Source organism: Perissodus microlepis, chromosome 23 (assembly GCF_051167445.1).
Source record: "Perissodus microlepis isolate ML-2025 ecotype Zambia chromosome 23, ASM5116744v1, whole genome shotgun sequence".
NCBI lineage: Eukaryota > Metazoa > Chordata > Actinopteri > Cichliformes > Cichlidae > Perissodus > Perissodus microlepis.
Window position 1 is genome coordinate 24,210,182 of NC_140482.1, and position 27,655 is coordinate 24,237,836.

General features: G+C 41.0%; 2 protein-coding genes across 2 annotated transcripts; one reads left to right on the plus strand and one right to left on the minus strand.

Moving 5' to 3' along the window:
* The first annotated feature begins 60 nt into the window (after positions 1-60).
* On the plus strand, positions 61-12,289 carry LOC146361505 (beta,beta-carotene 15,15'-dioxygenase-like). The gene is made up of 12 exons (XM_084920734.1): positions 61-867; positions 1,021-3,638; positions 4,703-4,831; positions 4,930-5,059; positions 5,696-5,843; positions 6,041-6,188; positions 6,628-6,848; positions 9,363-9,629; positions 9,709-9,814; positions 9,886-9,980; positions 11,217-11,328; positions 11,425-12,289. The coding sequence occupies exons 2-12, from the start codon at positions 3,575-3,577 to the stop codon at positions 11,583-11,585; spliced, it is 1,581 nt and encodes a 526-aa protein (XP_084776860.1). The 5' UTR covers positions 61-867; positions 1,021-3,574; the 3' UTR covers positions 11,586-12,289.
* Positions 12,290-14,784: 2,495 nt separating this feature from the next.
* eif5b (eukaryotic translation initiation factor 5B) lies at positions 14,785-27,494 on the minus strand. Its single transcript, XM_084920689.1, has 26 exons — positions 27,385-27,494; positions 25,449-25,556; positions 25,300-25,363; positions 25,037-25,204; positions 24,455-24,947; positions 24,245-24,384; positions 24,083-24,160; positions 23,828-23,978; positions 23,617-23,712; positions 23,440-23,526; positions 23,287-23,346; positions 21,822-22,108; positions 21,629-21,736; positions 21,424-21,534; positions 21,279-21,346; positions 21,060-21,201; positions 20,828-20,959; positions 20,136-20,318; positions 19,889-20,050; positions 17,605-17,736; positions 17,375-17,506; positions 17,195-17,271; positions 16,765-16,929; positions 16,396-16,534; positions 16,151-16,312; positions 14,785-15,632 (listed from the first exon to the last, which is right to left on the minus strand). Exons 1-26 carry the CDS (start codon positions 27,417-27,419, stop codon positions 15,525-15,527), a joined length of 3,588 nt encoding a protein of 1,195 aa, XP_084776815.1. The 5' UTR covers positions 27,420-27,494; the 3' UTR covers positions 14,785-15,524.
* Between the last annotated feature and the right edge of the window lie 161 nt (positions 27,495-27,655).

Sequence of the window (27,655 nt, forward strand, 5' to 3'; positions counted from 1 at the left end):
TTTATACATTATAACCATTTATATTTTGCATATAAAAAATGGATGTAGCCCAGGGGTGTCCAAACTCCGGCCCGCGGTCCATTTTTAATTGGCCCGCAAGTAATTTTATAAATAGAATAGAATATGGCCGCACTTCAACTTTTGCTGGAGTGTATTGCACTTCTTAGTTTTAACACCAGGGGGAGCTGCTGTTGATCAAGGCAGTTGCTCCACCAAAAAGGACAATCACAGAAGAAATTTACCCCAAGTTACTAAACATGACAGAACCAAAGAAGCGAAAGGTAGAAAAGTGAGTGCAGAAAATTTCAGACAGGGTGGGAGAGTGAATATTTCTTCAAAGAATTCAGTGGGACGTGTGTCTGTTTGATCTGCACTGAAACTGTGGCAGTTATGAAAGAGTATAATGTACGACGTCATTATGAAACCAAACATCAGGCCTATGCACCCTACACTGGAGAGAGCAGAAATTAAAGCAAAGGGTAGCTCTCCTGCGGGGTCAGCAACAGTATTTTTTTTCGTGCTCAAAGTGTCCAGGAAAAGGCTCCAATAGCCAGCTATGAGGTCGCCAAACTCATGGCAAGACATGGCAAGCCTTTTTCAGATGGAGACCTCATAAAACACGGCCTCGTTAAAGTCACCGAAATAATGTGCCCGGAAAAAGTGCAGGACTTCAACAACGTCAGCGTGTCCAGAAATCCAGTTGTGCGACGCATCGAAGACTCGTCAGCCAACATTAAACTGCAACTGTCTGATAAAGCTGTGCTTTTGATTTTTACTCCATCGCATGCGATCCGAGCACTGATGGCACAGACACCGCACAGCTGCTAATTTTTTTGCGGGGAGTGGACGAGAGCACGAGCGCTTTAGGTGAGTAAAAAATATATTCCACAGTACCCGTGTGTTAATAAGCATGCACGTGCAGGTACACATGCTTCAAATATCAATAATGCGCATCAATTCTGTCACTACCCTGCTTTTGCGCACCAATTTGTTATATGCGTTTCTCTTGTTAACACACAGAGTACACACCGCTGTGCACAGCGCACGCACACGCAAAGTCAGCTGATCTCATCTGATGCAGATTTGCTCCTTGATCAAGTGACATTTGTCCGGATTTTTGGCACGAGTGGCGATCAGCACCGCAGCTGGATGGCCCGATTTACATACCCAGCGCAGCTGATACTCACCAGAATAATTTACTAAAATTATACGGACGCCTGTTATTAAGTCCAGTTCAGTCTGTTAATGTTGATAACGGTTTCAAACGAACGTAAATAGGTGTGTTGCTAAGTCTAATAACTTAAATAACAAGCTTGAAATGTACCCGTCCCATTTTCCCCTTTATTGTTTTTCTCTGTGCTGTAAATCTTCTGTCTAAGAAGAAATCTGAGGCTGCTGTTCTGAGAATGAGCTACCAAAGCTTTTTATGAATAAATCAATAAAGATCCATTTATGGAAAGCTGTGATGAAGGCAGTTTTGTCTTTAATTATATTCACCAATATAACATATTTGACCACTTTTATATTTTTATATTTTTCCTATATTTTTATGTATGTGGCCCTCAGTGAAAAAAGTTTGGACACCCCTGATGTAGCCATAAGAAAGTCAGACAGTGGTGCGTGAGTGAGAAGTTACTCTCTATTTACATTGTAAATAATTATAATTATTATTTTTAATTTCTTGTTCTGATGCAAAGGCTGAATAACTAACAACAAAAAATAAATTAAAAAAGCAGGACCAAAGTATCAGCATCTCTAATCTCTACAGTATGTCTTTGGTCTTACCTGTGGTCTACTCCCAGTTGGACAAGCTAAAAAAAAATCACATAAGAGGTATCTTGGTCTCTTTACCACAACAGACTGGTACAGTAACCAGTCTGTCAATATCTCACTGCGCTCTCCTCTCACTCATGAACAGACCTGAGATACTTCTCACTCACAACTTGAAGAGACACTGCACTCTTTTCCAGTTGAAAACAATGAATTCAGAGTTGGAGGTGCTGATTCGTAACTCAACAACTTTACAGTCAGCTGCTACCATCCCAGTACATCGACCCAGTGGAAGTCGTTGTTTGTTGAAGACAGCAGACCTACATCCTCCACAAAACGCAAAGATAAGAATCTGAAAATGTGACACCCTCCATACCTTGACTGTTCACTGTCTACCAGGAACAAATAGGCCTTATAGCAAGCGATGGAGATGAAGCTTTCATTGCAGTTGTACAGAGACCAAAGCTTACAACAACAAGCCTGATACCCAATGGTCCCGCAGGAACCCCTGAATCTGAGGTTCAACTAACCGATGACTTGCCATCAATTTCAGCCAAATTGTTTATTCAAATCGGGGTATTGGTCCACAGCTGATGCATCTGTGAAAGTAGGGTCTATATACAAAACATTTCTAAAGGTAAATCACTGTAATGATGTTTATATACCAAAAGATGAGGTTCTGATTTTGAATGAATATTTTAATCTGCAAAGTAGCTATTTAACAGATGTAAAGGAGAAGAAAAAAAAGGTAAATAAAGAATCTAAGTAGATTGGATTCAATCGTGTCATTCATTATATAACAATCAAATGCTGAGTCAAAGCTTCTAATAGGTGTTAGACTATGATGTATTATTCTAGGTTGAGTAATTTCTAGGACACAGTGCCAGGACACACTCTGACCTGGAGAAATATCCCGATAAGAGCATTTGCAAAGTTGTAAACTGATTTAGATTACATCTGTTACTTTACATTACACGCAGGTGGAGGACTTTTTATAGTGTACAAAGTCAAAATGTGTTTCAGCTGGACTATGATGATTAGTGCTGCAATGATTTAATTAGCACCTAATGCTGTAATCAACTGTAAACAATTATTGTTTCTAAACCAAAAAGATCCAAATGTTTGCTGTTAGTCAAAGTCATGCCTCTTAGTAAACTGTAAAAGTGAAATATATATTTCTAGCTATGAAGCTAGACATAACTATTGAACAACACAGCAATTTACAGTTCATATTTAGATAATGAGAATTCTTATCACTGGCTTACAGATTATCAATCAGACCTGAGCTTAAAGATTCATCCAGCTTTAAAGACGCAAAAGAAAAATTGGCAATAAGACAGTTTAGAGATATAGTGATAGTATAAAACATTAAAATAAGTTTGGATTTTTAAATAAAAAAATATGTTGTTTCAATTGAATTTTGTGTAAAAACAAAAAAGTGACAGAGCCTATAGATCAAATTAAATAAAAATGTAAAATATAGTTAAAAATTATGTTTTAGTTGTTTTGATTTGTCTGATTTGATGAATGTAATGTAGCTGTGGACAACATAAGCCCAGTTATTAACATCTAAATGGTGCTTGAAGTAAGCCAACAGGCAGACTTTATAATAGACTTTAGACTATTATGAAAAGCCAAGTAAAGTCCATTCCAGCTCACTTACATAATCAGCTGCACTTATGTTTCCTGAAGCCTGCAAGTATCACGTAGTCAGCTGCTGTCTGTGCTTTCAATCAGAGGTGGGACTCAATCGGAGCAGTGCACTCTGGGAAACATACGAGGCTTGTAGCTCAGGAAGTAAAGCATGCAGTCAATTATTTCAAGAAATGGATGTGAAACTCCAGAGCCAGTGAAAGCCGAAGTGAAAGGTGAGTTTGAACCATTAAAGAGTTTGTAAAATGTTGAGTCTGTTGGTTTAAAGAGTCATTAATAAATTCAGCTTGCTCTTTTGGAAGGTTTCCACCTGAACAAACAAAAACAAAACATACAGCTCAAAAGGTTAGAATAGGCTTAAATAGACTGTCTGCTGACATTACCAACATATTCTATTGCACCAAGTAGAATGTGACACCGATAAATGCATAGCAAACAGGGAGCAGTGCCAAACTCTGAAGACTTGAACCTCCACTTGTTGCAAGTGTAGGTTTAAGTCTCTGTAGTATAAAGTATTTTCTAGCATCTGCCTCCAGAGTTATAATGTTCATTTGTTGTTATGTTTTGTTTATGTTAAATTAGAAACTTTGCAGCTTTTATTGGTCATATAGAGGAAATCCTGAGTAGATGTTTGTTTTATGTGCTTTGCATGTGTCAGACTGAATGGATGACTCAAGTCATAAGCTCTGTATATATTATTATTATTATTATTATTTACCTGTTGTGTGGCACTGGAGTTGCTGACCATTTAATGATTGTAATCATGGAGTAGTTTATTAGTAGTTACATTTCATTATCCTCCAAAATTACCTCACAGTGAAAATTCTTCAATACAAATGTTCCTTTATATCAATACCTTAACCAGAACCATTTTCCCATTTTATATATAAGAATCATAACTGTGGTGTCTTTAAAACATGGATTTATGGAGATATTTAAAGGACATATGGGGCTTTAATTTTGCATAAATTAATTTCTGGTGGATCTGACTTTGCTTCAGTTATCACTGAAATTAGGATTGTGGCCCTCTATCACTTATTTTTATTGAGCTCTTCTGGTTAACAGTTCTTTCTTAACCTAACGTCCATTAAAATTTCAAGTTAAGAGTTTACAACCTTTTGATCACTTCACAGTAATCCAAACCCCAAATGTGTAGTAAGATAAAAAAGTTCCACAACTCCACAATGGACCTTTTGGTTAGATTGCTTTCACAAAGCTTCTGTGTTAAGAATGGATTTAAAGCCCATTAACAGTGGTGTTTGTAACCTTTGACCTGCAGGATCTGTCCCTTCCTGGCTGCAGGGCACCCTGCTGAGGAACGGGCCTGGGCTTTTCTCTGTAGGTAACTCTGAGTACAACCACTGGTTTGACGGCTTGTCGCTCATCCACAGCTTCACCTTCAGCAATGGTCAGACTTTGATAAACCTTCAGCATCATTTAACTGTTGACTGTCAGTTGTCCATGGTACTGCTGAATATGTTCAATGTTCTGATATTGCTATTTCAGGTGAGGTGACTTACAGAAGTAAGTTTCTGAAGAGCGACACCTATAAGAGAAACATCAAGGCAGACAAGATTGTTGTCTCTGAGTTTGGCACCATGATCTACCCTGATCCTTGCAAAAACATCTTCTCCAGGTAAAGCCCATCCAGATCATGATCTTACAGAATATATAATACTCAGATTTCAGATCTTTCTAGTTTCAGTCCAGAACAGACTTAAAAAGCTCAAGTTCAGCCCATTCAGCTTTTGTCCACTCTAGCTTTCTATGTTTAGTAGATATAAGAGATTTTAAATCTGGAACCGAACAAGTGTAGTACATCTAAAGTCTCTGCTTCAATTTATCATGGATGGATATCACAGTTCTGTGTTAGTTTACCTAGCATACAACAAGAGCTAAATGGATGGATGGACTGATGGACGGATGGATGAACATAGAAATCTGAATCAAACCTTACAAGTCTTGTGGTCTTGGTCCATTTGGGGTTTGATGATTTCAGATATGTACAGACCACTTTAAGTAACCTGGGACAGACTAGCCAAGACATTTTAGGTTTTTCTGATGTTTTTTTTTCTAAATCAGAATATCTGCTTCAATTCATCAGTTGATGAAAGTGCAAAATGCAATTCTCTGGGTTAGTAAGAGGTTTACTTGCATAAACATTACCTAAAGACGTTTGGTTGATTGGATATTTGTTTTCTTAGGAATGTATACCAATACTGAATAATTTCAGCTGTGTGCCCCAAAAAAACCTTCCACGCTCTCTCACCAGGGCATTCACACACCTCCAGAATGTCATTTCTGACTTTACTGACAACAACTTGATCAACATAATTCGTTATGGTCAGGACTACTACGCTTCCTCCGAGGTCAACTACATAAATCAGATTGACCCTAACACCCTGGAAACTATCGGCAGGGTAAGTTAGTCTGCACATTCTGCCTGGGAACATTTTAAAAAGGTTCAGGTTTTCGTTAAATGGTCCACTGTTGAATGCCCAAAGGTAAAAAGTAACTATATGAGTTTTGTTTAGCACCACAGTTGGATATAATGGCAACAAGCATCTCTGTGAAAGATTTGTCCTTCCTCAAATGTACTGCCCTGTATTAATTTCAGAAAAACTACAGGAACCACATTGCCTTGAACCTAGCAACGGCTCATCCACACTACGATGAGGAGGGCAATGCGTACAATATGGGGACTGCTATTATTGGTTTTGGCCAGCCAAAATATATGATCTTCAAAGTCCCAGCTGATGCCTCAGGTATGGTGTCTGCAGTAATTCATTCTGTCCTGTTTATTTCTGTTCCTAAACTTTAAATCCTCAAGATAAATTATTTAGCAGTAATTAGATATCATTCTGAGAATATAGTAAACCTATGCACAGCAGTAAAGTTACTTATTTGCCATTGTGTGCTCCATGAGCCACGTATTCATTTGATTACAACTTAGGTTTAATTGATTTATGACACCACAATCAGACCTCTCAAAGAAGACAGTTGATATGAACTGTTACACTATCATTTACAAAGTGTGTGTCACAGTAGCTCACTTTATTTTCATTTGCTTCATTTACTTTCATTTACTTCATTAATGATTTTTAAATTATTGGTTCTCCCTTTTTAAAATCAAGAAATGAAGACAAGTGAACAGAGTAACAAGCAATTAAAGTGAAGCTTACAACACTGTGTTGACTGTTTCAGATAAAAATCACAAAAAGTCAGCGCTGAGGAAAGTGCAGCAGATCTGTTCAGTCCCTTTTCGCTCCTCACTTTTTCCAAGCTACTTCCACAGCTTTGGGATGACTGAGAACTACATTGTGTTTGTGGAGCAACCTTTCAAACTGGATATTGTCAAACTTGCCACTGCCTACTTCAGGGGGGTCAACTGGGGAGGCTGCCTCAAATTTGATCAGGATGATATGGTAAGTCTTCCAAATTTTTATCAACTCCTAATAGTGAAATTATATATAAGTTGTCATTTAAGCAATTAAGAAAAAATCTACTCAGAGAAAAACAATGTTCCCTCTAATTTTTCATGTGTCTAAACGAACGGTCCCTTGGACCACTGTGAGCAACAGCAGACGTGTGCACTGTGGTCACACATGGTTTATTAAAATAATCAAATTACAGCATTATGGTACGATCTTGTCACTGAAGTGGACGCGCAACGGGACATCATAGCGTGGCTCAAGCATGTTCATCATAGTTTAAACCCCTTGTTTTGCACAAGGGAATACGACCTCCCGTCTGCAGCTAAACACCCCAATAGCTTTTGTAATAGCTTTAGCCCGGTCGGATTGGGCAGCAAAGGGCTGCTTAAACGCCGCAAACTCCTCTGCTCCTCCACTTGGACCGCTAGCACTGGCCATAACTACCGCTTGACGGACTGACCACGCGCACCATACACATACTTTTTTTCCTTCTTTTTCAAATCTTCGGATCACGTGCGTGTCGAACCGTGGAGTGGGATCGGTTCGGATTATGGATCAACCGTGATCCGTTACACCACTAGTTAACGCTATTGGAAGTAAAAATAACTTGAACTCCAATTTTTGAAAATACAACTTTCTTTTCTTCTATAAAGCTCTGACTTGTATTATGAGTATGAGTCTGTGGTCTGGGAGAGAGTCCTGTAACTGCGAAATACAGTATATAATGACCAATGTTGGGCAATTAATTATATAGTTATTTTCAAAAAAGTAACTGAGTTATGCAAACAACAAAGGTTTTTGCAGCTGTTTACCTAAAAATGCAGCCAAGGCGTTTTTTAAATAAACATTTCAAACTATTTTTAGAACAATCAGCTGTTCTGCATCAAATCTGATGCCACACAAATCATTTGTGCCACTCCAAAAAATAATTTCTGTCCACTATGAGATAAAGGACAACAACAGCCTGATACCTGCAGGCCTGACAACAGGAGATGTATCACTCCTGTAACACCTGTAACATTCAGTAGTCGCCTCATTGCTCTGACACACACAACAAAACTACTGACTACACTACACACTAACGACACAAGATTTGCACTAAATGTCGCAAATCTCTCACATCTCAAACACCACCGTCACTCCTAAAACTTCCCCCTTCCTAAACAATAAATGCCATGTTGCCATATTATTTTTTGATTGGTCGACATGGTACATTTTTCCACCAATAGGAAAGGGTGGGGTTTTTTTGGTTTTGTTTTTGCTCACAGGCGGAGAGTGCTTTCGAGGTTTTCCTTATAAAATGCCGTTTTTACCGTTTCTTCCCGCAGTAAATATAAACAACGATAGTATTCAGGAAGAAAACCAAACATTGCATATATTTTTATCATAACTCCGGTTTTACGTGGCCGATCAACACAATTTAAAAACTGGTATAAAGTCCACACTTTTCCCGTCAATTGTTCCGTCTGTCCTGCTCACATCTCCAATGGTTGTACACGTTGTCATTAAGTGGCTTCACTCCACATCAGCCACGCCGCTTTGCTCGCTAAAACACCGGTGTCGGCACATAAGGACGCTGTCATAGCCTGTCTACAACGTTCATTAGCTGTGTAGGAATGTGAATCGCATTATTGGCTGGACTATGGGATAAGGTGGCATTGTTGTAATCCCATACGGGAGCAGCCAGTCACTTACTGACTAACACTGCAAAACAGAATTGTTAAAGTTTTAATTTTAATTTCAATTCAGGTAGATATTTCTTTTTTGGTGTGCAATGCAGATTTTCTGTGCGCAGAGACCGTGCCAGCAGTGCGCAATTGTGCATGCGCGCAGCTTAGAGGGAACATTGGAGAAAAACTACACCGACAGTATATACTGATTATTTGTGGGATTCCACAGGGCTCTCTCCTTGGCCCTTCACATTTGTAGTTTAAGGTGCAATGTTGGTTCTCTGTGCCACTGTGGGCACCAGAACAAATTGAAAAACATAAAATGTTACATACCATCACTCTGTTAAAGCATGCTGCCTCCTTAAAACCAAGCAGAAGTCTGGACTGAAAAATGAAGCCAGTGGTGAGGTACCAAAAATTGCAGATCTTCTTTTTGCTGATCTATATTAAAGCCTGAACAAATGCCAGGAAACCAACCAAATAATTGTATGCACTGCCATCAAAAACATAACAGGCAACAGTGTACTACAAAAGTACGCTGCACAAAAGCACCACTATCATAGTATAAAATTATTTATACAAATTTAAATCATCTTAAGATATGAAATAACACAGAATAGTAGCGATACCGCAAATACCGAGTTTGTCATTTTCTATTTTGCTGGATTTACTCATTATGTAAAACTAGACTCTGATTTAAATTTTCCACAACAAGAAATTGCTCATTGCTGATTTGAAGTCTCCCAAGAAACCAAAAAACAATGGACTAGTACATTTCTGGTAATAACAGGTATTTGAGGTTTTCCATAGTACTGTTACCTGTTTTCTTTTCCAGACTTTTTTTCATATCATCAATAGAAAAACAGGAAAGGAAATCTCCACATGTTTTCATGCCGATGCCCTGGTGGTTTTTCACCACATCAATGCCTATGAGGATGACGGCCATGTGGTGTTTGACCTGATCAGCTACAAGGACAGCAACCTGTACAACATGTTCTACCTGGAGAACATCAAAAAAGAGACTAGCAACTTCATCCAGAGCCATAAGAGCTTCTCCCCACCATCCTGCCAAAGATTTGTTATTCCGCTCAACATCAACAAGGTATAGTTAGTATTTAGTGAAGATTCACTCACACTTACATTCTATTTCATCAATAAATAACAATGTGCCTGTTCTTCAGGAGTCTCCCAGGGGATCTAATCTGGTGACTCTGACTGACACAACGGCTCAGGCAATTTTGCAGGAGGACGGATCAATCTATTGTCAGCCAGACACCCTTTTTATAGGTTAGTCATCCACAAAGTGACTGTCATTAAATGCTGTCTGATCCACCTAATGAGTCTGATTCCTCTTCAAGGTTTGGAGCTGCCTGGGATCAACTACAAATTCAACGCTAAAAAGTACAGATATTTCTATGGCTCCAGGCTAGAGTGGTCTCCTCATCCCAACAAGGTGAAGCAACATTATTGATTATCGATTTATTAAATCAATTACATTGCTTTTGAGGTGAACAATTATACATACATGAACCACATTTCCATGTAGTTAACATTGGACACCAAATGTGATTTTTTTCCTAAACATTTATCCTTCTATCTTCTGCTGCTTATTGGGGCCTGGGTCATAAGGGTAGGAGTCTAAGCAGTTGAGCTCTCGCTCTACTGGCCACTACCTTCATCCTTCCTAGGGGGGATTATCAAGCTTTTTCCACACCAGCTGAGAGAAATATTCTCTCCAGCATGACCTGGTTCTGCCTGCTGGTCTATTCCAAGTTGGGCATGCACCTAGAAGCTTTTTTGCCCAGGATGCATGCCTAAACCACCTCAATTAGTTCCTTTTAATGTGGGCATCCAAGCTCCCCACTCTTTCTGATGGTGAGCTCAGTTGTCACTTGGAGGAAGCTCATTTTAAATAATCAAGCTTTTAAATTGTCAAAATGCATCCATAAAGCATCTGAAAATGAAATTTCATGGTAATAATGAAGCAGCTAGTCTAAGACATGAACCCCAAAGTCCTGAGTTTGACCAGTTTTATGACTGAAAAAAGAATGGTCTGGATTTTGTTTTTAAGTAGAAGGATTCCCTTAAGATCAACTTGCGTAAAATGCAAAGCCAGAGACAATACATTAACCAGCTCCTTCTTCCAGCCTTAAATGACCTATATGAAAGTAGGACAAGACAAGCAAAACATTTTATTAAGCATTCAAATGAATTAAAGCAAGGTCCCTCCAATTTAACTGTACCCAATTTCATGGATTAATTATGGTCCAGGCCTCCATTTCAACATCGGAAACAGGGGGATGGGGGTGGGGGCAGCTTTGGGAAAGTTTTGTAAGTTTTGTAGGAAAAATGAATTGAATATCAGTCAGTAACGCAAATTCTGTTTCTTTACATGAAAACGACAATAGGTATCTTCAACTGCTAGAAACAACTACGACGCTGGCTGTATTTTATGCACTATAACTTCCACAGATGCACATATGAGGATGAACAATCTTAATCTTAAACTAATCAAAGTAAATCATTCAGTCAGCATTTTCAAACAAATAAAGTGAAAACGTCAGTTACTGTTGGCCTAGTATGGTGCTGAATACTCAAATCTGTGAGGACAGTGAATGCCTGAACCAAAATTAGGATGATCTATTTTAAGGTTGTTGAGGTCTGCTGCTTTAACACTATGACCCAACAGATCGCCAAGTTTGACATCGTTGAAAGGAAACACGTTGAATGGGTGCAGAAAGACTGCTATCCTTCAGAGCCAGTGTTCGTCACATCTCCCGGAGCTGTGGAGGAAGATGATGGTGAGAGCTACGCTGTCAAGCACACAAACTTATATATTTAGAAACCACAATAATAGAGCAAAATGTGTATTTCCATTGTATTTTTTCCTTATCCAGGAGTCATCCTGTCATCCATTGTTTCTGCGGATCCCAGCATTTCTCCGTTCATGCTCGTGCTCGATGCCAAAACGTTTGAGGAGATCGCCCGAGCCTCCATCCCCACCACTGTCCACATGGACCTCCACGGACTTTTCATTCCCGCTGCTGATTCATCATAGTATTGAATCTTTTAAGTAAAGTAGACAATGAAGTCAAACTTATTTTTAAAAAACCTTTTAAGCAATGTCCAGTGTTAACAGTGGACACAAAAAATCTACTGCTACTCGCTTTACCTTTGCTAATCTTAAAGCACTTTAAAAGACAGATTTAGGGGAATGTATAGTATTAAAAATGCAAATGAAGTGAGATCAGCAATGTTTGAAAATCTCATTATAGCTGCACAAAGTTTCCACCTCAGTCACGTGTAGAAACTTTTATGGTAAGTTAACATTTTTCTTTATTTCCAGAGATTTTATTTTGTAACATAAAAATGTTGAGAAATTAAGCATAAAACACAATTCCTTTAATACATAAAAGCTCTAACTACTCAACTTTTAGACTGAAATATGTCTCCTCATGCAAACAACAAACTTACTGTTTGCTGCCCTAATTTAAAACCTAATGACCCGAGGGGTCTCAAGAGAAAATGGCTACTGTGTGTTATGTTGTTATGATGTCCCAAATGAACCAACACGAGATACTCATCAGACCCCAAATATTGCCCTGTGGTTGGGTGCCCCCACCAATCAGTCAAGTTTTCCTCCATGTTTCCTTTTGAGGTGTTATTTCCTATTCTTCATCGAAATCAAGAGTCTAAGGATGGAGGCTTTTGTTGGCTTTACAGATTTGTATTTTGTGATATAGAGCTATATAAATAAACTAATCTGACTTAAATGTAAGTTATTTTGTCCTTTTTTCCTTCTGCTGTGTTTCCATATTATTTATGCATGACCATATTTTGATATTTGCCAATACAGTTGATCATGATTGAACAGTAAGTTATAGTCACAACAGCACCCGATGCTTCAGTTATTGATAATGTGGTGAACTGTAAAATAGAGATGCTTCAAACAAAATTCCAGTCAGGAGCTCGGCACAATTTCAAACTGGTAGAGAAATCAGCTCCTGAGTTATGGTGCAGATTGATATCAAGGATGGTAGAACGGATTCATCCTTGAGTTTGACATAAGAACTAAATTACTCACTATTCACTATATAACGGACTATTTAGTGACTTTGACATTTTGTGGTACTGCCTGAATATAAAGAGAGTTTTACTATAGTTTATATCCAACGATCACTTTATTTGGTATACTGCAGTTGCTGCAGATTTTTTTTCAGCTGTTCATCCATGATGCAAATCTCCCGTTCCAACACATCCCAAAGATGCTCTGATGGTTGTAGAGGCCATTTGAGTAGAATGAAGTCCTTGTCGTGTTCATGCTGGAAGACGCCATTGGAAGACTGGTGCACTATGGTCATACAGGGGTGGACATTGTCAGCAAAAAATATTCACGTAGGCTGTGGTGTTTAGAAAAAGTGCCAAGGAAATAACCCCATGCCATTATACCACCACCACCAGTCTGAACCTTTGATATAAGGAAGGATGGAGCCATGCTTTCATATTGTTCAAATTCTAACCCTACCATCTGAATCTCACAGCAGTGTGTCTCATCAGAGCAGGCAACAGTTTTTCCAGTCTTTTATTGTGGAATTTTTGTAAGCCTATGTGAAACTGTAGCTTCAGTTTCCTCTTCCTAGCTGACAGGAATGGCACCCAATCTGTTGATGTGCATTCAGAAATGCTCTTCTGTATTCTCCTTCTTCTGCTACCTTGGATGTGATCAGTGATTACTTGACTTACTACTGTCTCCCTATTAGCTCTAAGGGGATTGACCATTCTCTTCCAAATTCTTTCATCAACAAAGCATTTTTCTCATTTTCAGCAAGTCGTTTTGAACATGTCTACATGACTAAATGCAATTAGTTGCAGCCAACTGATTGGCTGATTTGTATCAACAAACCGTTGAAGTGGCTGGTGAGTGTATTACTGTTGTCTCTCACCAACAAACAGAAGATCATGTATGATGTTAGCAAGTTTACTGTCAACATTTTTGCTAACGTTAGCCAGTTAGCTGTAACACAATTTGACAATTGTTGGTTAGTAAATTTACCAGCCAGATGACTGACACTCGTGCCACTTAACATTTAATTTACTCACAACCACAAACACCTTGTTTATCACAATAATAATATAACAGGTATTTTTTTGTGAAGACTGAATGAAAAATAGAGACTTCAGGAAAATGAAAACATTTGCAATAATGATACTTCCATTGTGACTATCTATTATAAATAGATTGTAAACATTAATTTTGATTCTTTCATTAGCACACTTACTTGTTTAAGAGTACGACATTAGAAGTGTTTTAATTGAACAGGACGAGCCCTGATTTAGACATGGTGGCCTGCCCTGTTACAAGCATTCATGCTTCTATTGGTTCATTATGTGTTAATTCTTTTGGTCATCTCTGCGTGTTTTATATGCGATGGCAGCTGAAACAAATAAAATGCAGGGACTTTTTTCCCCTCCTGGATGCTTTGTCTTTGTTATGGTCAGTTTTTTTTTCAGAGGTAGATATATTTTTATTTTCATTCCCTCACCTTCATTTCAACAGCTTCAGCAATTGCTCTCCGGGAATTTGACAGTTTTGAATCCTTATTTTGATGCTATAATTGTTACTCTATATGCTGGAGAATGATTGATCCTCTCACTGATCAATTCAAAAACTGCAGTAAAAAAAAGGAAATGCACAGAAGACAGACGGCACTGAACAGGTGTATAGTTACATTTTCAGGAAGGTGCACATCAGGTTATACCGTGAGGTTTCAGAGGGGTTCGCAGTTATGACATCGCTACAATGTAGATTTCCTGCTGAAGCATAAACCCTTAGTAACTCACTGGAAATGTGACTGCTTGGCTAGCAGCACAAGTTTGTAAATATTTTCAACCATTCAATCCTCTGACCACTTGTGAGGCTAATAAGTCACCATCTACAGTGAAAACAATCACACATAAAACACAAAACAGTGTAACAATAATTTCAATACCTGATAAAGATCAGCTGCTTTTAGTTAGCTAGCACTGAGTTAGTTCCGACACCACTGGTACTAATTAAGCGTCCACTCCAAGACAAAGACCATTGAAGCAGGATGTACACCAGCCTTCATGCAACTTTTTAACCATTAGTTAGAATATACGATTTCATGTAGCGTGCACATATGAGATCAGAAAAGTCCCACGTATCAAACTTGTACACTTATATTAAGAATGTTCTGCAAACAATACAGCATAATTTTGAAAGGAAAACAACAGTATTTTTAATTCTAATAATTATTTTTAATTACTTTATTTTGGCATCAGCAGACTTCCATATAGACAGATTTGTATCTTTAGTGTTTGTGGCACACATGAACCGAAAACTCTGCATGTTTCGTCAGAATCATGGGAATTTATTACATCAGCAGTTGCAGCAAAAACAGTTTAAAATCTGTCATTCACCCCATCATCCCACGCCACCCTGGCCTCCCAACATGGCCGCCGAGCAGGACAGCAAAGAGAAAGTCAACTCTTCAATGTCTGTAAAGTCGGCGCCGTCCTCACTGATGCTGAAAGAAGAAACAGAAAAACTGTTTCCCTTTTGAGGCCTGGTGCTGCACAGCACAATCCCATAATGCACCTGTTCAGGTGGCACATCAGCCTCATTAAGCTCGTGAGCCTCAGTCTGGGTAAGAAGGGGCGGAGCCTGGGATACGAAGCAGCAGCCACATATCAGAGCAGACAACAAGAAGGAAAAAAACAAAACAAAAACGTTGATGCTGAAGAACAGGCACGTTGGAATACTGTGTGTGTGTGTGTGTGTGAATTATGTCTAAACTATCACTGTTTACAACAGTGGAAAAAAACTGTTCGTTTCTCACAGAAAAACACTGTCACGTCTTTTATCTGCTTTTTTTTCTCTTTTCAATTTTTTCTCTTTGTTCCTCCGTTGGTCGCTGCCGCTGCCTTGTCGTCTAATGGAGGAAGAGCGAGTGTGTGTTTTTGTAGTTCAGGTCCCTCAGATGATCTCAAAGGTCTTCTTCAGCTCCATGATCAACTGCCAATCAGATTTCTGCATCTCGTCTCTGAACCAGTTCTTCAGAGCGTCGATGGACGCCCGTGTGATCTGAAACAAAAACAAAGAGGTTGTTAAAATAACCAGAAACAGCCTTTCATTCTTTGCTCTAAAAGCTCTGAGCCCACATTTAAGTTTGCCTCTATTAGCAGCCTGCTGCTACAACCATTTTTTGACAGTAAAACCAAAGAGAAATTAAAGTGAACACAACGTAAAACTAGTTTAAACACAGTTGAAAAGCAGCACCAGGTTTTATTTCACTGTCTGGACGTCTCTGCTTTTGTTCTACAGAAAACAGAAAGACTACATGAAATTCTTGGCCCGACTAACTCGAAAGACACGAAGATATTCTTACCCTTCCTCTCCTTCTTTCCCCTTATTTATGCTCTATTTAGGCTCGTTATTTCTTCCTTGCTTTTCTGTCTCCTCTTCCTAACACTGCTACCTGGACACTGACTGAAATCGACCTTTTAGCGGTGGAGTGAACAGCAGTGTTCACGGTAATTGTGATTTTTGTGAAGCCTCTCGTCTAACGTTCTTCTGTTCCTCCTTTAAGGGCGTGTCCTCACCTTGCTGACGATGATGTCTGTGGCTTCAAAATGGCGCCCGTACATCTTTGGCGACTCTCCTGGGATTGGCTCAATCTTGATGCAGATCTCCTGGCCCTTCTTGGCACTGTCAACGGGCTTGTGATTTATCTCGATGCTGGTGACCACACCGATGTCCACAAACTGACATGTGAACACAAAGGGTTAGTTTACAGTTCATTTTATAATTCACACAAACATCCACAGAGACTGTAAGCGGGTCTTACCGCTTTGCTGGGGACGCAGAGGGGCGTTCCCTGTTTCAGGACTCCAGCCTCCACTGTGACCCCCATCACGATGGGATCTCGGGAGTTAAAGATGAACTGAGGAAGAACTCGCAGCTTCACTGGGAACACGGCAACATGCCTGATGACACAGATAAAAAACACATTAACCCTCGAACAACCCTTAAGTTAAATTAATCGATCACAGTCACATTGTTACTGAAGCCTAATTATCACACTGATGTGCTCCATTTTCACATTTTACAATTTTTTTCACTATGTTATAGTATGTTTCTTGTTATTCCAGTCAATAAAAAGTCAAAAACACCCAAAGAAATCAGAACAATTAACACAAACGTGAGCTTTTCTTACCTAAACTCGTCCTGTTTGGCCTTCTTGTAGTCTTCTCTGTACTTGGTGAAAGCATCAAATAGGTGGTAGATGATTTCAGCAGAGAAGATGCGAACTCCCAGACTGTCAGCCATCTCCTGACTCTCCCGCTCCACCTTCACATCGAAGGCCAGGATCACGGCGTACCTGCCAACACCAACCCCCCAAAACTCTGTCACATCTACAGGTTCTAGACCAGTGCTCCACCAGTACTAATTTCAACAGAGATACAAGGACGTCTGTGAAATGTAGTCATATTTTTTTTTTTTTGGTCATAAAATATTTTAATAGTTGTCCCAAATATTTTTAAATTAAAATTAGCCAGATATTTGTGGGTGCAGATTCTACAGTGTTTCTGGACTAACTAACTTGTGTTCATTTTGGCTCAGTGTGTGTTTATACTGTGACGTACTGCGGGTCGTGCTCCAACATGGTTGACGCCTTCATCACATCCTTCTTATGAACTGGGCCAATGTTAATGCCAGCGTACTGCAGGGACACACACACAGAGTTCAAAGGTCAAGGACTGTTAGTTTCTACTTCCTGTAGTTTTTCAAAATAAGAGCTCTCAGCTGTACTGTCAGGTACTTACGGGGACTTTGGATGTCCGCAGGAACTCGAGCAGAGCCTCCAGCGATCCCAGCGTCGATGCCTGGACGTAAACACCTTTCTCCTCCAGTTTGATGGAGCTCAGAGTCTGCTTAAGCTCTCGCACCAGTTCATCCTGAAAACCAGCACGTGTAAGTAAACCGGGAGTCTTACAGGACCAGTTCAGTCCTAGTCTTGGAGTTTAACTTGGACTAAAGAAGAAAGCACTGTTACCCTTAGGACGGGGATCTCGTCATCCTTGTGAGCCACCAGCAGGGGGAGCCCCGCCAACGTCTTCTCCAAGTCTTTCCCCAGAATCTTCACTCCCTGAGCCGTCGACACTTCCTTGTGCTTCTCGTACTGGTTCTGCACACAACAACCAATCAACACGTCAACCACAGTCGATACATTTATGAAGTCCAAAAAGCAGAGACTATGGCCATGTCCACACTAATACGTTTTCGTTTGAAAATGCATCTTTTTCTCTCAGTTTTGTCCTCCCGTCCACACTGAGATGCCTTTTTGGATCAAGGAAAACGCAGCATTTTGAAAATGCTCTCCAAAGCGGAACATTTGAAAACGCCGTTTTTGCGTCACAGTGTGGACAGCGAACCCGGAGCCTTTTCGAAAATGATGACACATTTTAGTCATGTGACCAATTAAGCTAAGAGAGCAGAGGGCATTATACAGCAGTTGTTTTGTTTGCTCTGAATCTTGACAGCCCTATTAAAGATTAATATCAGTCTGTACATGCTCCAGATAGCTTTTCTTCAAATTCTTTAACTCTCACTCGCTTTTGCAACTTTGTACTTTTGTGTTACTCGCAGCAACAACTCCACCTCATTGTTAGTCCAATTAAAAAACTCCTCTCCTCAACATTCTGCTGCAACGTTTCAAAGAGCCGGAAAGTAAAGAAACGGCAGACAGAAATGAGGCAGGTCGAATCTTCTTGCGCTTCACGCATGCGCAGTACAGGAACATAAGCGTGTTCGGCCGTTTCAATGTGGACACGCAACTCTGTGAAAACAACTGAAAACGCTTTTTCAGATGAAAACGCCGTTTTCAAATCTATCCGGGCTGGTGTGGACGTAGCCTATGAGTAGAAGTGAATTCATGTCTTTTACAATGAAGTGTAAAAACAATTAAAACCAGGATGGTTTTTTGGATTGCAGAACATAGTAAAATACTTGACTTGTCATGTTTTTTTTTTTTAGACAAATGTCAAAAAGACATGTTTATGCTGAAAAACAATGCATATGTACAAGAAGTTAGAGCTCCATAATGAAATCCTCGAGCTTCGGCCGCTCTTGTTTTTCTTTGTTCTCTTTCATTTTTTGTTTAAATAAATAATTAAAAGTGATTTCTGGCCAGTCTCAACACCATTAACTCTCAATGTGAGATAATAAACAAAGCTCTGCTGGAAATTTACAGCACAGTCTTATTTCTGACAGGAAAAGGCCGCAGGCTGACTTAGATGAACAAGCCTTCAACGAGAGGCATTTGATGCATTGGAAAAACAACAACAGTGTGTATGGTTGGTCTTCTGCAGTAAAGGCAAAGACTGTGTCACATAATCTGACATATGACATGTGTGTATGCAGTCATTAAAAACCATTTCATAATAAAAGTGTGCATTTTGCATGAGTTAACGTGACCCCTATTAGTAAAACTCACCATATAACTCACTTTAAAAGCATAATTTTAGAAAATTCAAAGTAAAGTCTTCTCATTCCTCACTCTTTTAGATTTAGAGGAAAATATAACACCTATTATTGTGTGCAATTTTATTTAGGATGAGTCTGTACATTTTTTCCGCAGCTGTTTGTCAGAGAAAAGTTTGCCACAGTCCAGGATAATGTTTTTAAATCAGCCTTAAGTTTTTGTTTTTAGTTTTAAAGAAAAATCTTTTACGAACGCCAAACAATTTTTTGTGCGTTTAGTTTTATATCAAACATGAAAAATAATCACACAAAGTAGACTGAACAAATGAGGAGAAACAAATGTATAATGTGCCAGCAGGGGGAGCCCCATCATCATATAGCAAAGGAATCCACATCCTATTCATGGTTTGTACTGATCAATGAAAACAAAGAAATAAAAATAAAAAGTCATAAATCTGAGGAATAAATCAAATAAGGACAAAGTAGGCCCTTCATAAAAATGACCCAGTTGAACCACACATCTTTTCTAAACCCGACATTTTTCCCCAGTTTTTTTTTTTTTAAACGTTGACTGTATTACTTAAATTCCTTTTTTAATGCTTTTAATATAAAGCGCTTTGTCTGGGAAATTGTCACACAAATCGTTATCTGCTAAATAATTAACTACAGTCACCTCCCTCATATACACGTGAGGGAAGCTGCATGAAACAGATACAAGCAGGTCTTTTTGTTGAACTGACTGCTTTAAACACCACGAGTAATTTAACTCAAAGCCATTATAGTACAAAATCTTCCCGCTACATCTTAGCCAGATACATGTTTAAAAGCTGCTCTAACAAAATTTTAGACATGTTTACCTTCACTCTGAGTTCCTTCAGTGGAGGTGGCAGCAACAACCCCCTGATCTGCGTGACGATGGGCCCTTCCACCCCTGGTACGATGATGGTCTCTCCTTCCCGCAGACGACCGTTAATCAGGATGACATCTATCGTTGTTCCCATACCGGGCAGCGCTTTTACCTAAACACACAAAGATCACACGGAGTTAGTGTCTGGACGGTGGAGGAATGGAAAAAGTAGAGACAACAGATAAAATTGAACTCACCTCCATGACCTGAGCTCGCAGCTCGTCACAGTGCGCTAACCGCCGGGCCAACATTGTTTGGGTGAGCTCGACCAATAGGGCGATGAGGTTTCCCATACCATCACCACTGTGGGCTGACGTAGGAACCAACGATACAAATGTACGGGGGTCCTTATTCTCATAAAACAAGGCGGCGTTAAGACCCTGAGGACAAACAGCACACAGAAAACAAAGTTCAGGGAAAGTGAGCTTGATGTCGTCTTTGGTGTTCCTCAAGCCTCAATGCTGGATGCTATAAACTACAAAATGTTATTTCAGACTGTGAAAAAGATTACTATATAATGCAGCTTCTAAACTTTTTAGGGAGACTTTATAATATAATAAAACTTGCTGAGAAGCTTATTTTGTTGAATAAAAACAGTAAAAATCTTTGTTTTACCCATTTTAATTATATTTAATTATAAGTAGTATAATATTCTAAGTAGTAAGTATATATTATATACAGTATATACATAAATACAAAACAGATACTAAGTATATTATGTATTTTCTTGTCTAACTCACGCTTTTTAATGAAACATTAGAAAAACTTGCTATTAGACTGTTATCATCTGGAACTGAATGGAAGTAAATGGCACAATGACCATAATGAATAAGTATTTCTCATTGTTGTGCTGTGATTGGCTGATAAATGATGATGTAATGATCAACACCTGTTGTGCGAACTCCACAATGATGGCCTTGGCTCTTTCGTCAAACTCGTCTTTTGTGTTCTTCTTCTGCTTCTTTAGTGTAGCCACGACATCGGTTTCTGGACTCTTCTTCCAGTCGTAGAGGCGGTCGATCTGGTAACGGCAATAAAAAAATAAATAAAAAATCAATCTCAGAAAATTTGCAAGAGAAGAAGAAAAAGAAGGTGAGGCTGATGTCGAGGAGCTGGCAGACCTTGTTGAGGGCAACGATGAACGGGCACTTCTTCTCCTTCAGCAGGTTGATGGACTCCAGCGTCTGAGGCTCCAAGCCGTGCATGATGTCCACCACCAGGATGGCGATGTCGCACAGTGAACTGCCTCTGTTCCTCAGGTTACTGCAGAGAGAGAGATCAGTTAGCGACAGACAGAGTCAGATGAGTGAGACAGGCAAGTCAGGAGAGACGGGCGTTACCTAAAGGACTCGTGTCCAGGTGTGTCGATGATCAGCATGCCAGGGATTTTGATGCTTTCTTTGTTGAACTGCACAAACATCACAGGGGTTAATACACAGTAACCATAAACACAGTTTATTCATTGCTCAGAGTGAGATGGCATACGTTTTTAGCCATCTTTGTCTGCTCCTCGATGGTCTCCTTCGGGACGTTTGTGGCTCCGATCTGCTGAGTGATTCCTCCGGCCTCGCCATCCTGAACGTGGGTGTGTCGGAGCTGCACGCAAACAACGAGAACAAACAACAATAAGTAAACGTTGTATCTTCAGTAACAGTTGGTAAAAATTCTGTAAGCAGAGAGTAAACATCACCTTGTCCAGGATCTTGGTCTTGCCGGTGTCGACGTGTCCGAGCACACACACCACTGGTGCCCTCAGCGTTTCCAAGTCGATGTTCTTCATGTTCTCCACTCGGCGTTTCTAAGGAGACAAACAGAACCTGTCAGTCAGAGATGGGTATAGAGAGAGATCCTGTCACTCCCCCTGATTTTGCAGTGTCTCTCACCACTATCCTCCTCTTGGCGCGGTCGTACAGTCGCTCCTCTTTCGTCCTGCCATCATCGTCCTCGCTCTCGCTGCTTTCATCCTCGCTCGGTGCCCTCCTCTTACCCTGGCTTATGACCGTTGGCTTCTCCACTTCAGCTTCTTCCTCACTGTCCTCATCGTCTTCATCTTCCTCCTCGTCATCATCATCTTCATCCTCTTCTTCCTCCTCCTCTTCATCCTCACTAGCGGCAGGCTGAGGAGGAGCAGCAATGTCCTCCTTCACCTCAATGTGGACTTTTTTCAGCTCTGAAAGGTGACAGATGGAAGTTTTAATTTCTACTGCTATAACATTTAATGCTTAAGTTCGGTTTTGTCTGAAATTTAACATGTTTCTCTAAAATGAATGTTGTCATAGTGAAACAGACCGAGCTCTACCATCACGTGACTGGTCAATGCCAGCAAACCCCTCCCCCCCCCCCAAAAAAAAAAACAACAACACAGGCCTTGCCCATATGTTTTTAATATTGAAAGTCTTAAGTCCAACAAGCCTAGTGCATAAAAATAAAAGAACTCTCAGTCTAGTCAGTACCTAAAAACAAACAAAAAAATAAAGAAGGCTAGTCTGTACCAATAAAAGTACATCCTTAGTTTAATCAGTACCAAACAACAGTACTTGCCTCGGTTAGTTGGTAATGAGCAGAAAGAACTTGTCTAAGTCTGGTCAGTACCAAACAGAAACACCTCAATCAGTAAGTGCTGATAAAAGTATACACGATTCTCTCCAAGTCTATTCAATACCAAAACACCTCAGGCTTAGTCTAGCCATAAGTAGGAAAAAACACACAATTAGTCTAGCCTTTCCAAAAGAAAAAACAACAACAACACACACACACACAAAAGGGGGGATACTAAATCTCTACCAAAAGAGCCTGTTTTAGTACGACCATTTTTGCTACCGAAAAACATCACATATGTAACACATGCCTAACCCATACTATAAAACAGCTTGCACATGCTTTTGTGATACCAAAAGGGCACACCTAATACACACCAAGCTTAGACCTACTTTGATGTTTAAGAAACACATATGTGACATGCCTAGTTGGTACTAAAACAAGCACAAATCTAAGCCGTGCCTTTCGGGTACTAAAACAAGCATTTGCCTGCACAGCATAGTTTCAGTACCTGCTTCTCGTCGTGTCCTGCTGAGCCCCATTTTCCTTTCTTTTTATTCATGAAATAAAAGCAACATATAAAGAATTTAGTTCCCTCAAAGCCAACAGTCACACATGCTACAGCTGCTTTTTGGACTTCAGTATATCCTGCCACGGACATTTTAACTCAAAAGGCTGGGAATCGAACCACCGACCCTCTGACTGGAGGTGAAACTGTCTTTTTTTCCCTGCAGTGTTTTTTTCCCCTTCTTTATTAGATGTGAAAACAGAGGAAAGAATCTAATCATTTCAGGTGACCAAGGCTCTCACCTTTCTCCTCGTCACTGGCAATGGCCTCCCAGTTATCCACAGCAGCTTCTGGCTTCACCTCTAAACACAGAGACAGAACAGAAACAAGTTAACTTCTGTTCAGCGCAATAAAACACCACCCTGATACCTCCACTTCACACCTGCAGCTCTTACCTGGTTCTGCAGGCGGTGCCTCAGCCTCTGTTTCCATTGCAACTGGCTCTGGAGTCTCTGAAGTCGGCGAAGTCACTTCTGATGTTTCTGGGAAGGGGAATGACAAAATTATTTTTATTATATGACCAGCAGGAGGACTGCAGCGTCTCTCGGCTGGTGCGAGCAGCAGGGCTGTACCTTCAGGAGTCTGGGTGGCGGGCTTCTTCCTCCTCTTGTCTCCATAAACAGGTTTCTTCTTTTGCACCTCTTTGTCTCTGGATGGCACATCAACACCTGCACACACAGAATCATATTAGCGGTACAGAGCTGACTGCACTGGATTGACTGCATTATACTTCTGTAACCCTCCTTAGCGCCCCTCCCAGTCTGTCCTGCTCATAGCACCCACCCTGAGCCTGCAGCAACATGAGCGTGGCCACAGCACGAGCTCGAGCTTCCTTCTGGGCCTTCGTCAGCAGCTTCCCCTCCTTCTTCAGGCGCTCCTTCCTCTCCTTCTCCTTCTGCTTCTTCTTCTCCTTGCGCTCCTGCTCCAGGCGCTCCTACAAGGGCAGCAAAACCGATGCCACAGCGATTCGCGATGAGACAACAGGAAAGACAAAAGTGAAGAAGAACAAGAAGGAGGTGGCGGAGCTTTGTGTTTTACCTTTTCCAGCCTCTCCTTCTCCAGCTCCTCCAGCCTCCTCTGCCGCTCCTCCTCCTCTTTCTTGGCTCGCTCCTCCTCCTGCAAAAACAGTTTAATCATTTTCAGATATCAAGCACCCATCCCATCATGATCTCCATGACTACGTCTCCTACAATGCCCCACCTCCTTCATCTTGGCCAGGGCCTCCTGCATGGCCTTCACTGTGGCCTTGCTAGGTCCCTTCTTCTTCTTGTCCTCATCCTTGTCTTTCTCTCCTTTCTTCTTCTTCTTGTCCTTCTTCTTTTTGTCGCCCTCTGGCTCCTCTGCAGAAGAAGAAACACGTCACACTGAATGGCATCACACGATTTCTTGTTTTTCCTGATAATAACTTACCCTCTGCTGCTGGCTCTGCCCCTTCCTGTTCTTCCAACACTGCTGCAGGAGGCGCATTTTGCGGAGGCACGGACTCCGTCTTCTTCTCTGGGTCCACGCTGCCCTCCTTCTCCTTCTGCTTCTTCTGCTTCACCCTCTCCTCCTCTTTCTTTTTCCTCTCCCTCTCCTTCTTCTCTGCTTTCTTCTGTGCAGCCGTCTTGATTTTGAAGGTGCCATCGTCCTCCTGCTGCTCCTCCTCGTCCTCGCTCTCAGCCTTCAAAGGCTTCCCTTTCTTCTTCTTCTTGTCTCTCCTGGAGGTGAACTCCTCATCGTCTTCGGAGTCATCCTTTCCAACGCTGCCTCCTTCTTCTCCTTTCCTCATACCTTTGTCCTGGTCCTCCTCCTCGTCGGACACTGAAGGTTTTTTGCCTCCTTTCTTTCCTCCTTTGGTCTTCAGGCGAGACTGTGAGCTGCTGTCATCGTCAGATTCTGAAGCAGGAGTAGGAGGTGGGGCCTGGAGGAGCAAAGAATAGAAATTTAGACACTTTCTAAAGAGTCTGTGCTCTTATTTCTATGATATGATGTTTATGTTCATTATTTCACCTTCTTCTTCTCCTTTTGTTCTCCGTTCCTTTCTCCATCAACATGACCTTCAGCATCATCACCCTCCTCATCCTCGGGGCTGGCTCCGCCCTTCTTTCCCTTTCTGGTCTTCTTCTTCTCCGGTTTAAGAGGCTCGAAACTCTCTACTTCTTCTGTGATGTCTGTTTTCTGCACAGAGAGAGATTCTTTGTATCAGAACAAATCTTCAATCTCTCTGACTGAAAAAGCATTTTTTAGCTGAAGTGCCCCTCGAATGCGTTTACCTTCCCCTTTCCTCCTGTGCTCTCGAGCGATAACTCCTCGAGCTCCTTCATGATGTCATCCTCACTGGAAGAGGAGGAAAGAACTGTTTTAGGAAATTTCAAAGCAGAAAGCTTGATTAAAATAAAAACGATCAGGAAGAATGTCTCACTCAAAGTCATCTTTCTTCCCTGCTTTCTTCTTCTTCTTTCCCTTTGGCTCTTTGGAAGCTCCGGCTCCTTCGATCTCTGCCGCCAGAGCGTCGATGTCATCTTTGGCACTGAGCACAGATTCGAAAAACGGTCGATCAGAGCACGAGAGTGACACCCGACTAAAACCTGGTCAGACACTGAGAACACGGGCTGCGAGAGGAGACCGAGTTAGACTGTGTTTCTCTTTGTGTCAGAAGAATGTGAATGTGAAGAGCTGCTGACTCCTCATTTCCTTTCATTTCCCATCAGCCCTCTGAGGCACAGCGAGCACAGAGCGACAGCAGTGCTGTAACCACGGATCGCGTTCCCTCAAGTCACTGTAAATCAAATATCATCTGGTTTCAGACTCACAAAGGAAGACATCTAATCTGCTCTGTGAAACTGAAGATGAAGTATGGCAAAAACAAACCGCTGATTTATCAATTACATCTGAGATTTTCTGGCATTTTAGATCAAACTTTCAAAGTTTAAATTCATCTACAAAGTGAGCTGGAAGCACATTTGGATTACTGAGTAGGCCTCACACAGACTGTTAATATGTTGTGAGGGAAAACCTTAGAAGAGAGTTCATAAAGAGACAAAGTGTGCAGAAAAAGATGCACAGATGCACAAAAAGGTAAAACAAAAATTACAAAGGAACCAAACGTTAAATGCAAAGTTTAAAAAAAGCAAAAAAAAAAAAAAACCCTCCGCAAGAATGAAGAAAAATGGAAAAAGTTATGACAGGAAACTTTAAGGAAAAACTAGAAAAAATTAAGTATACAAAAATAATGGTAACGTGCACAAATAGCGAGTAAAGAGTCATAAACAAAGACGAAACAAACAAATAAAACGAAACAAACAAACACAAAACCTGCAAAGGTGTAAGGAGAAGTTCAAAAACACAGGCAGACAGTAAAAATCAGCAGACAAGAAACTACAAATGAATTTAATATAAGTTTTTGCTAGAAGCTGCATTACTACCGCAATACGCTTTAACTCACAGAAAACAATAATATTAAAACCCAACATCTGGCAGGAGTTCCATGCTCTATCTGTGACGTCAGTGTTTGTATCATCACTCCCGTTATATCTATATTTGAGTTAAATGTTTATTTCAGCTAATTAGTGTGAGTTTCCCTCCCTGAGCAGTTTAATCTGATCAGAGCGTTTCACGAGCAGGGGGGCTAGTGAAACGGTGTCCATGGAGGGTTAAAACCAGTTTGAAGCCTCTCGACTATTATTAATGCATTATTAGTATTGATTATAAATGAGAGATTAGGTGATCGGGTTCATCAGCGTACCAAAACCCGATCAAACTTTCCTTTCACGAGCAGGTGATCGCTCCCAGACTGTGGCGTCTGTACCTGCCTGCTCTGTTTATATTTACTATAATCACGTTTTAGAGCTTACTCGTCAATAAAGGAGCAACAGCAGCACATCTGTGCTGTACCTGGGGATAGCCGTGACCGCAGCGGCTCAGGTGATTCAGCCAGGCTTGCGTCACCGAGCAGGTTTTTGCTCACAGGTGATGTGTCTACGTTACAGCAACTGCAGGCCGCCTCTTAGAGCAGCCGGCTCTGAGGCGGCTAACGCGGACACATGTGGCTCCCGTGAGCCCGGCAGCTGGCGGCGGGAGGCCCACCCAGGCCTAGGGTAACCCGGATTCGCCCGTGTCAGCCCGCCTGCTGTTCTGTAATTCTCCTTAAGCCACATTCAGGCTGTTTAAAGCTTCGCTGCCTCACTCCCTCACAGACTCGTGGTTAGCATCCGCTAGCACGGCTAGCCGCTAAGCTAACAGTGTAAGCAGCGGGAAAACGGGCCGGTCTGGGGGTGTTCACGGGCCGGGAGAGCCCCGATGGGGCTCGGTGTCAGTGCGGACCAGTGATGTTTATCGGTAGCCGGTGCGCTCCCTACCTGTCCTCTCCGGATTTCTTCTGTTTCTTCCCCATCTTGAAGCTTCAGGTCTCCGCTTACTTTGCTCTGTGTTGGCCGACGTACACGACGGCTCACAGCGGGCAAAGATCTCCTATTGTCCGTGAGGAGGGACCACTCCGCTCCTCCTCCACCTCTAATGCCATACATCCTAGGGTGACCAACCGTCCTCTTTTTGCACTTGTTGACTTGTAAAAGCCTATATGACATTTTTTATTTCACCTTTTATTAACCGCACAGAGAAGGCATCGTT

Excerpts from the sequence above, each read along its gene's own strand:
- LOC146361505 (XM_084920734.1), top strand. The coding sequence starts at position 3,575 with ATGCAGTCAATTATTTCAAGAAATGGATGTGAAACTCCAGAGCCAGTG. Across the intron at positions 5,844-6,040 it reads CCCTGGAAACTATCGGCAGG|AAAAACTACAGGAACCACAT; the intron begins GTAAGTTAGTCT and ends TATTAATTTCAG. Across the intron at positions 9,815-9,885 it reads GCCAGACACCCTTTTTATAG|GTTTGGAGCTGCCTGGGATC; the intron begins GTTAGTCATCCA and ends TTCCTCTTCAAG.
- eif5b (XM_084920689.1), bottom strand. The coding sequence starts at position 27,419 with ATGGGGAAGAAACAGAAGAAATCCGGAGAGGACAG. Across the intron at positions 21,535-21,628 it reads AGACCAAGATCCTGGACAAG|CTCCGACACACCCACGTTCA; the intron begins GTGATGTTTACT and ends GTTTGCGTGCAG. Across the intron at positions 17,507-17,604 it reads ACGAGATCCCCGTCCTAAGG|GATGAACTGGTGCGAGAGCT; the intron begins GTAACAGTGCTT and ends GCTGGTTTTCAG.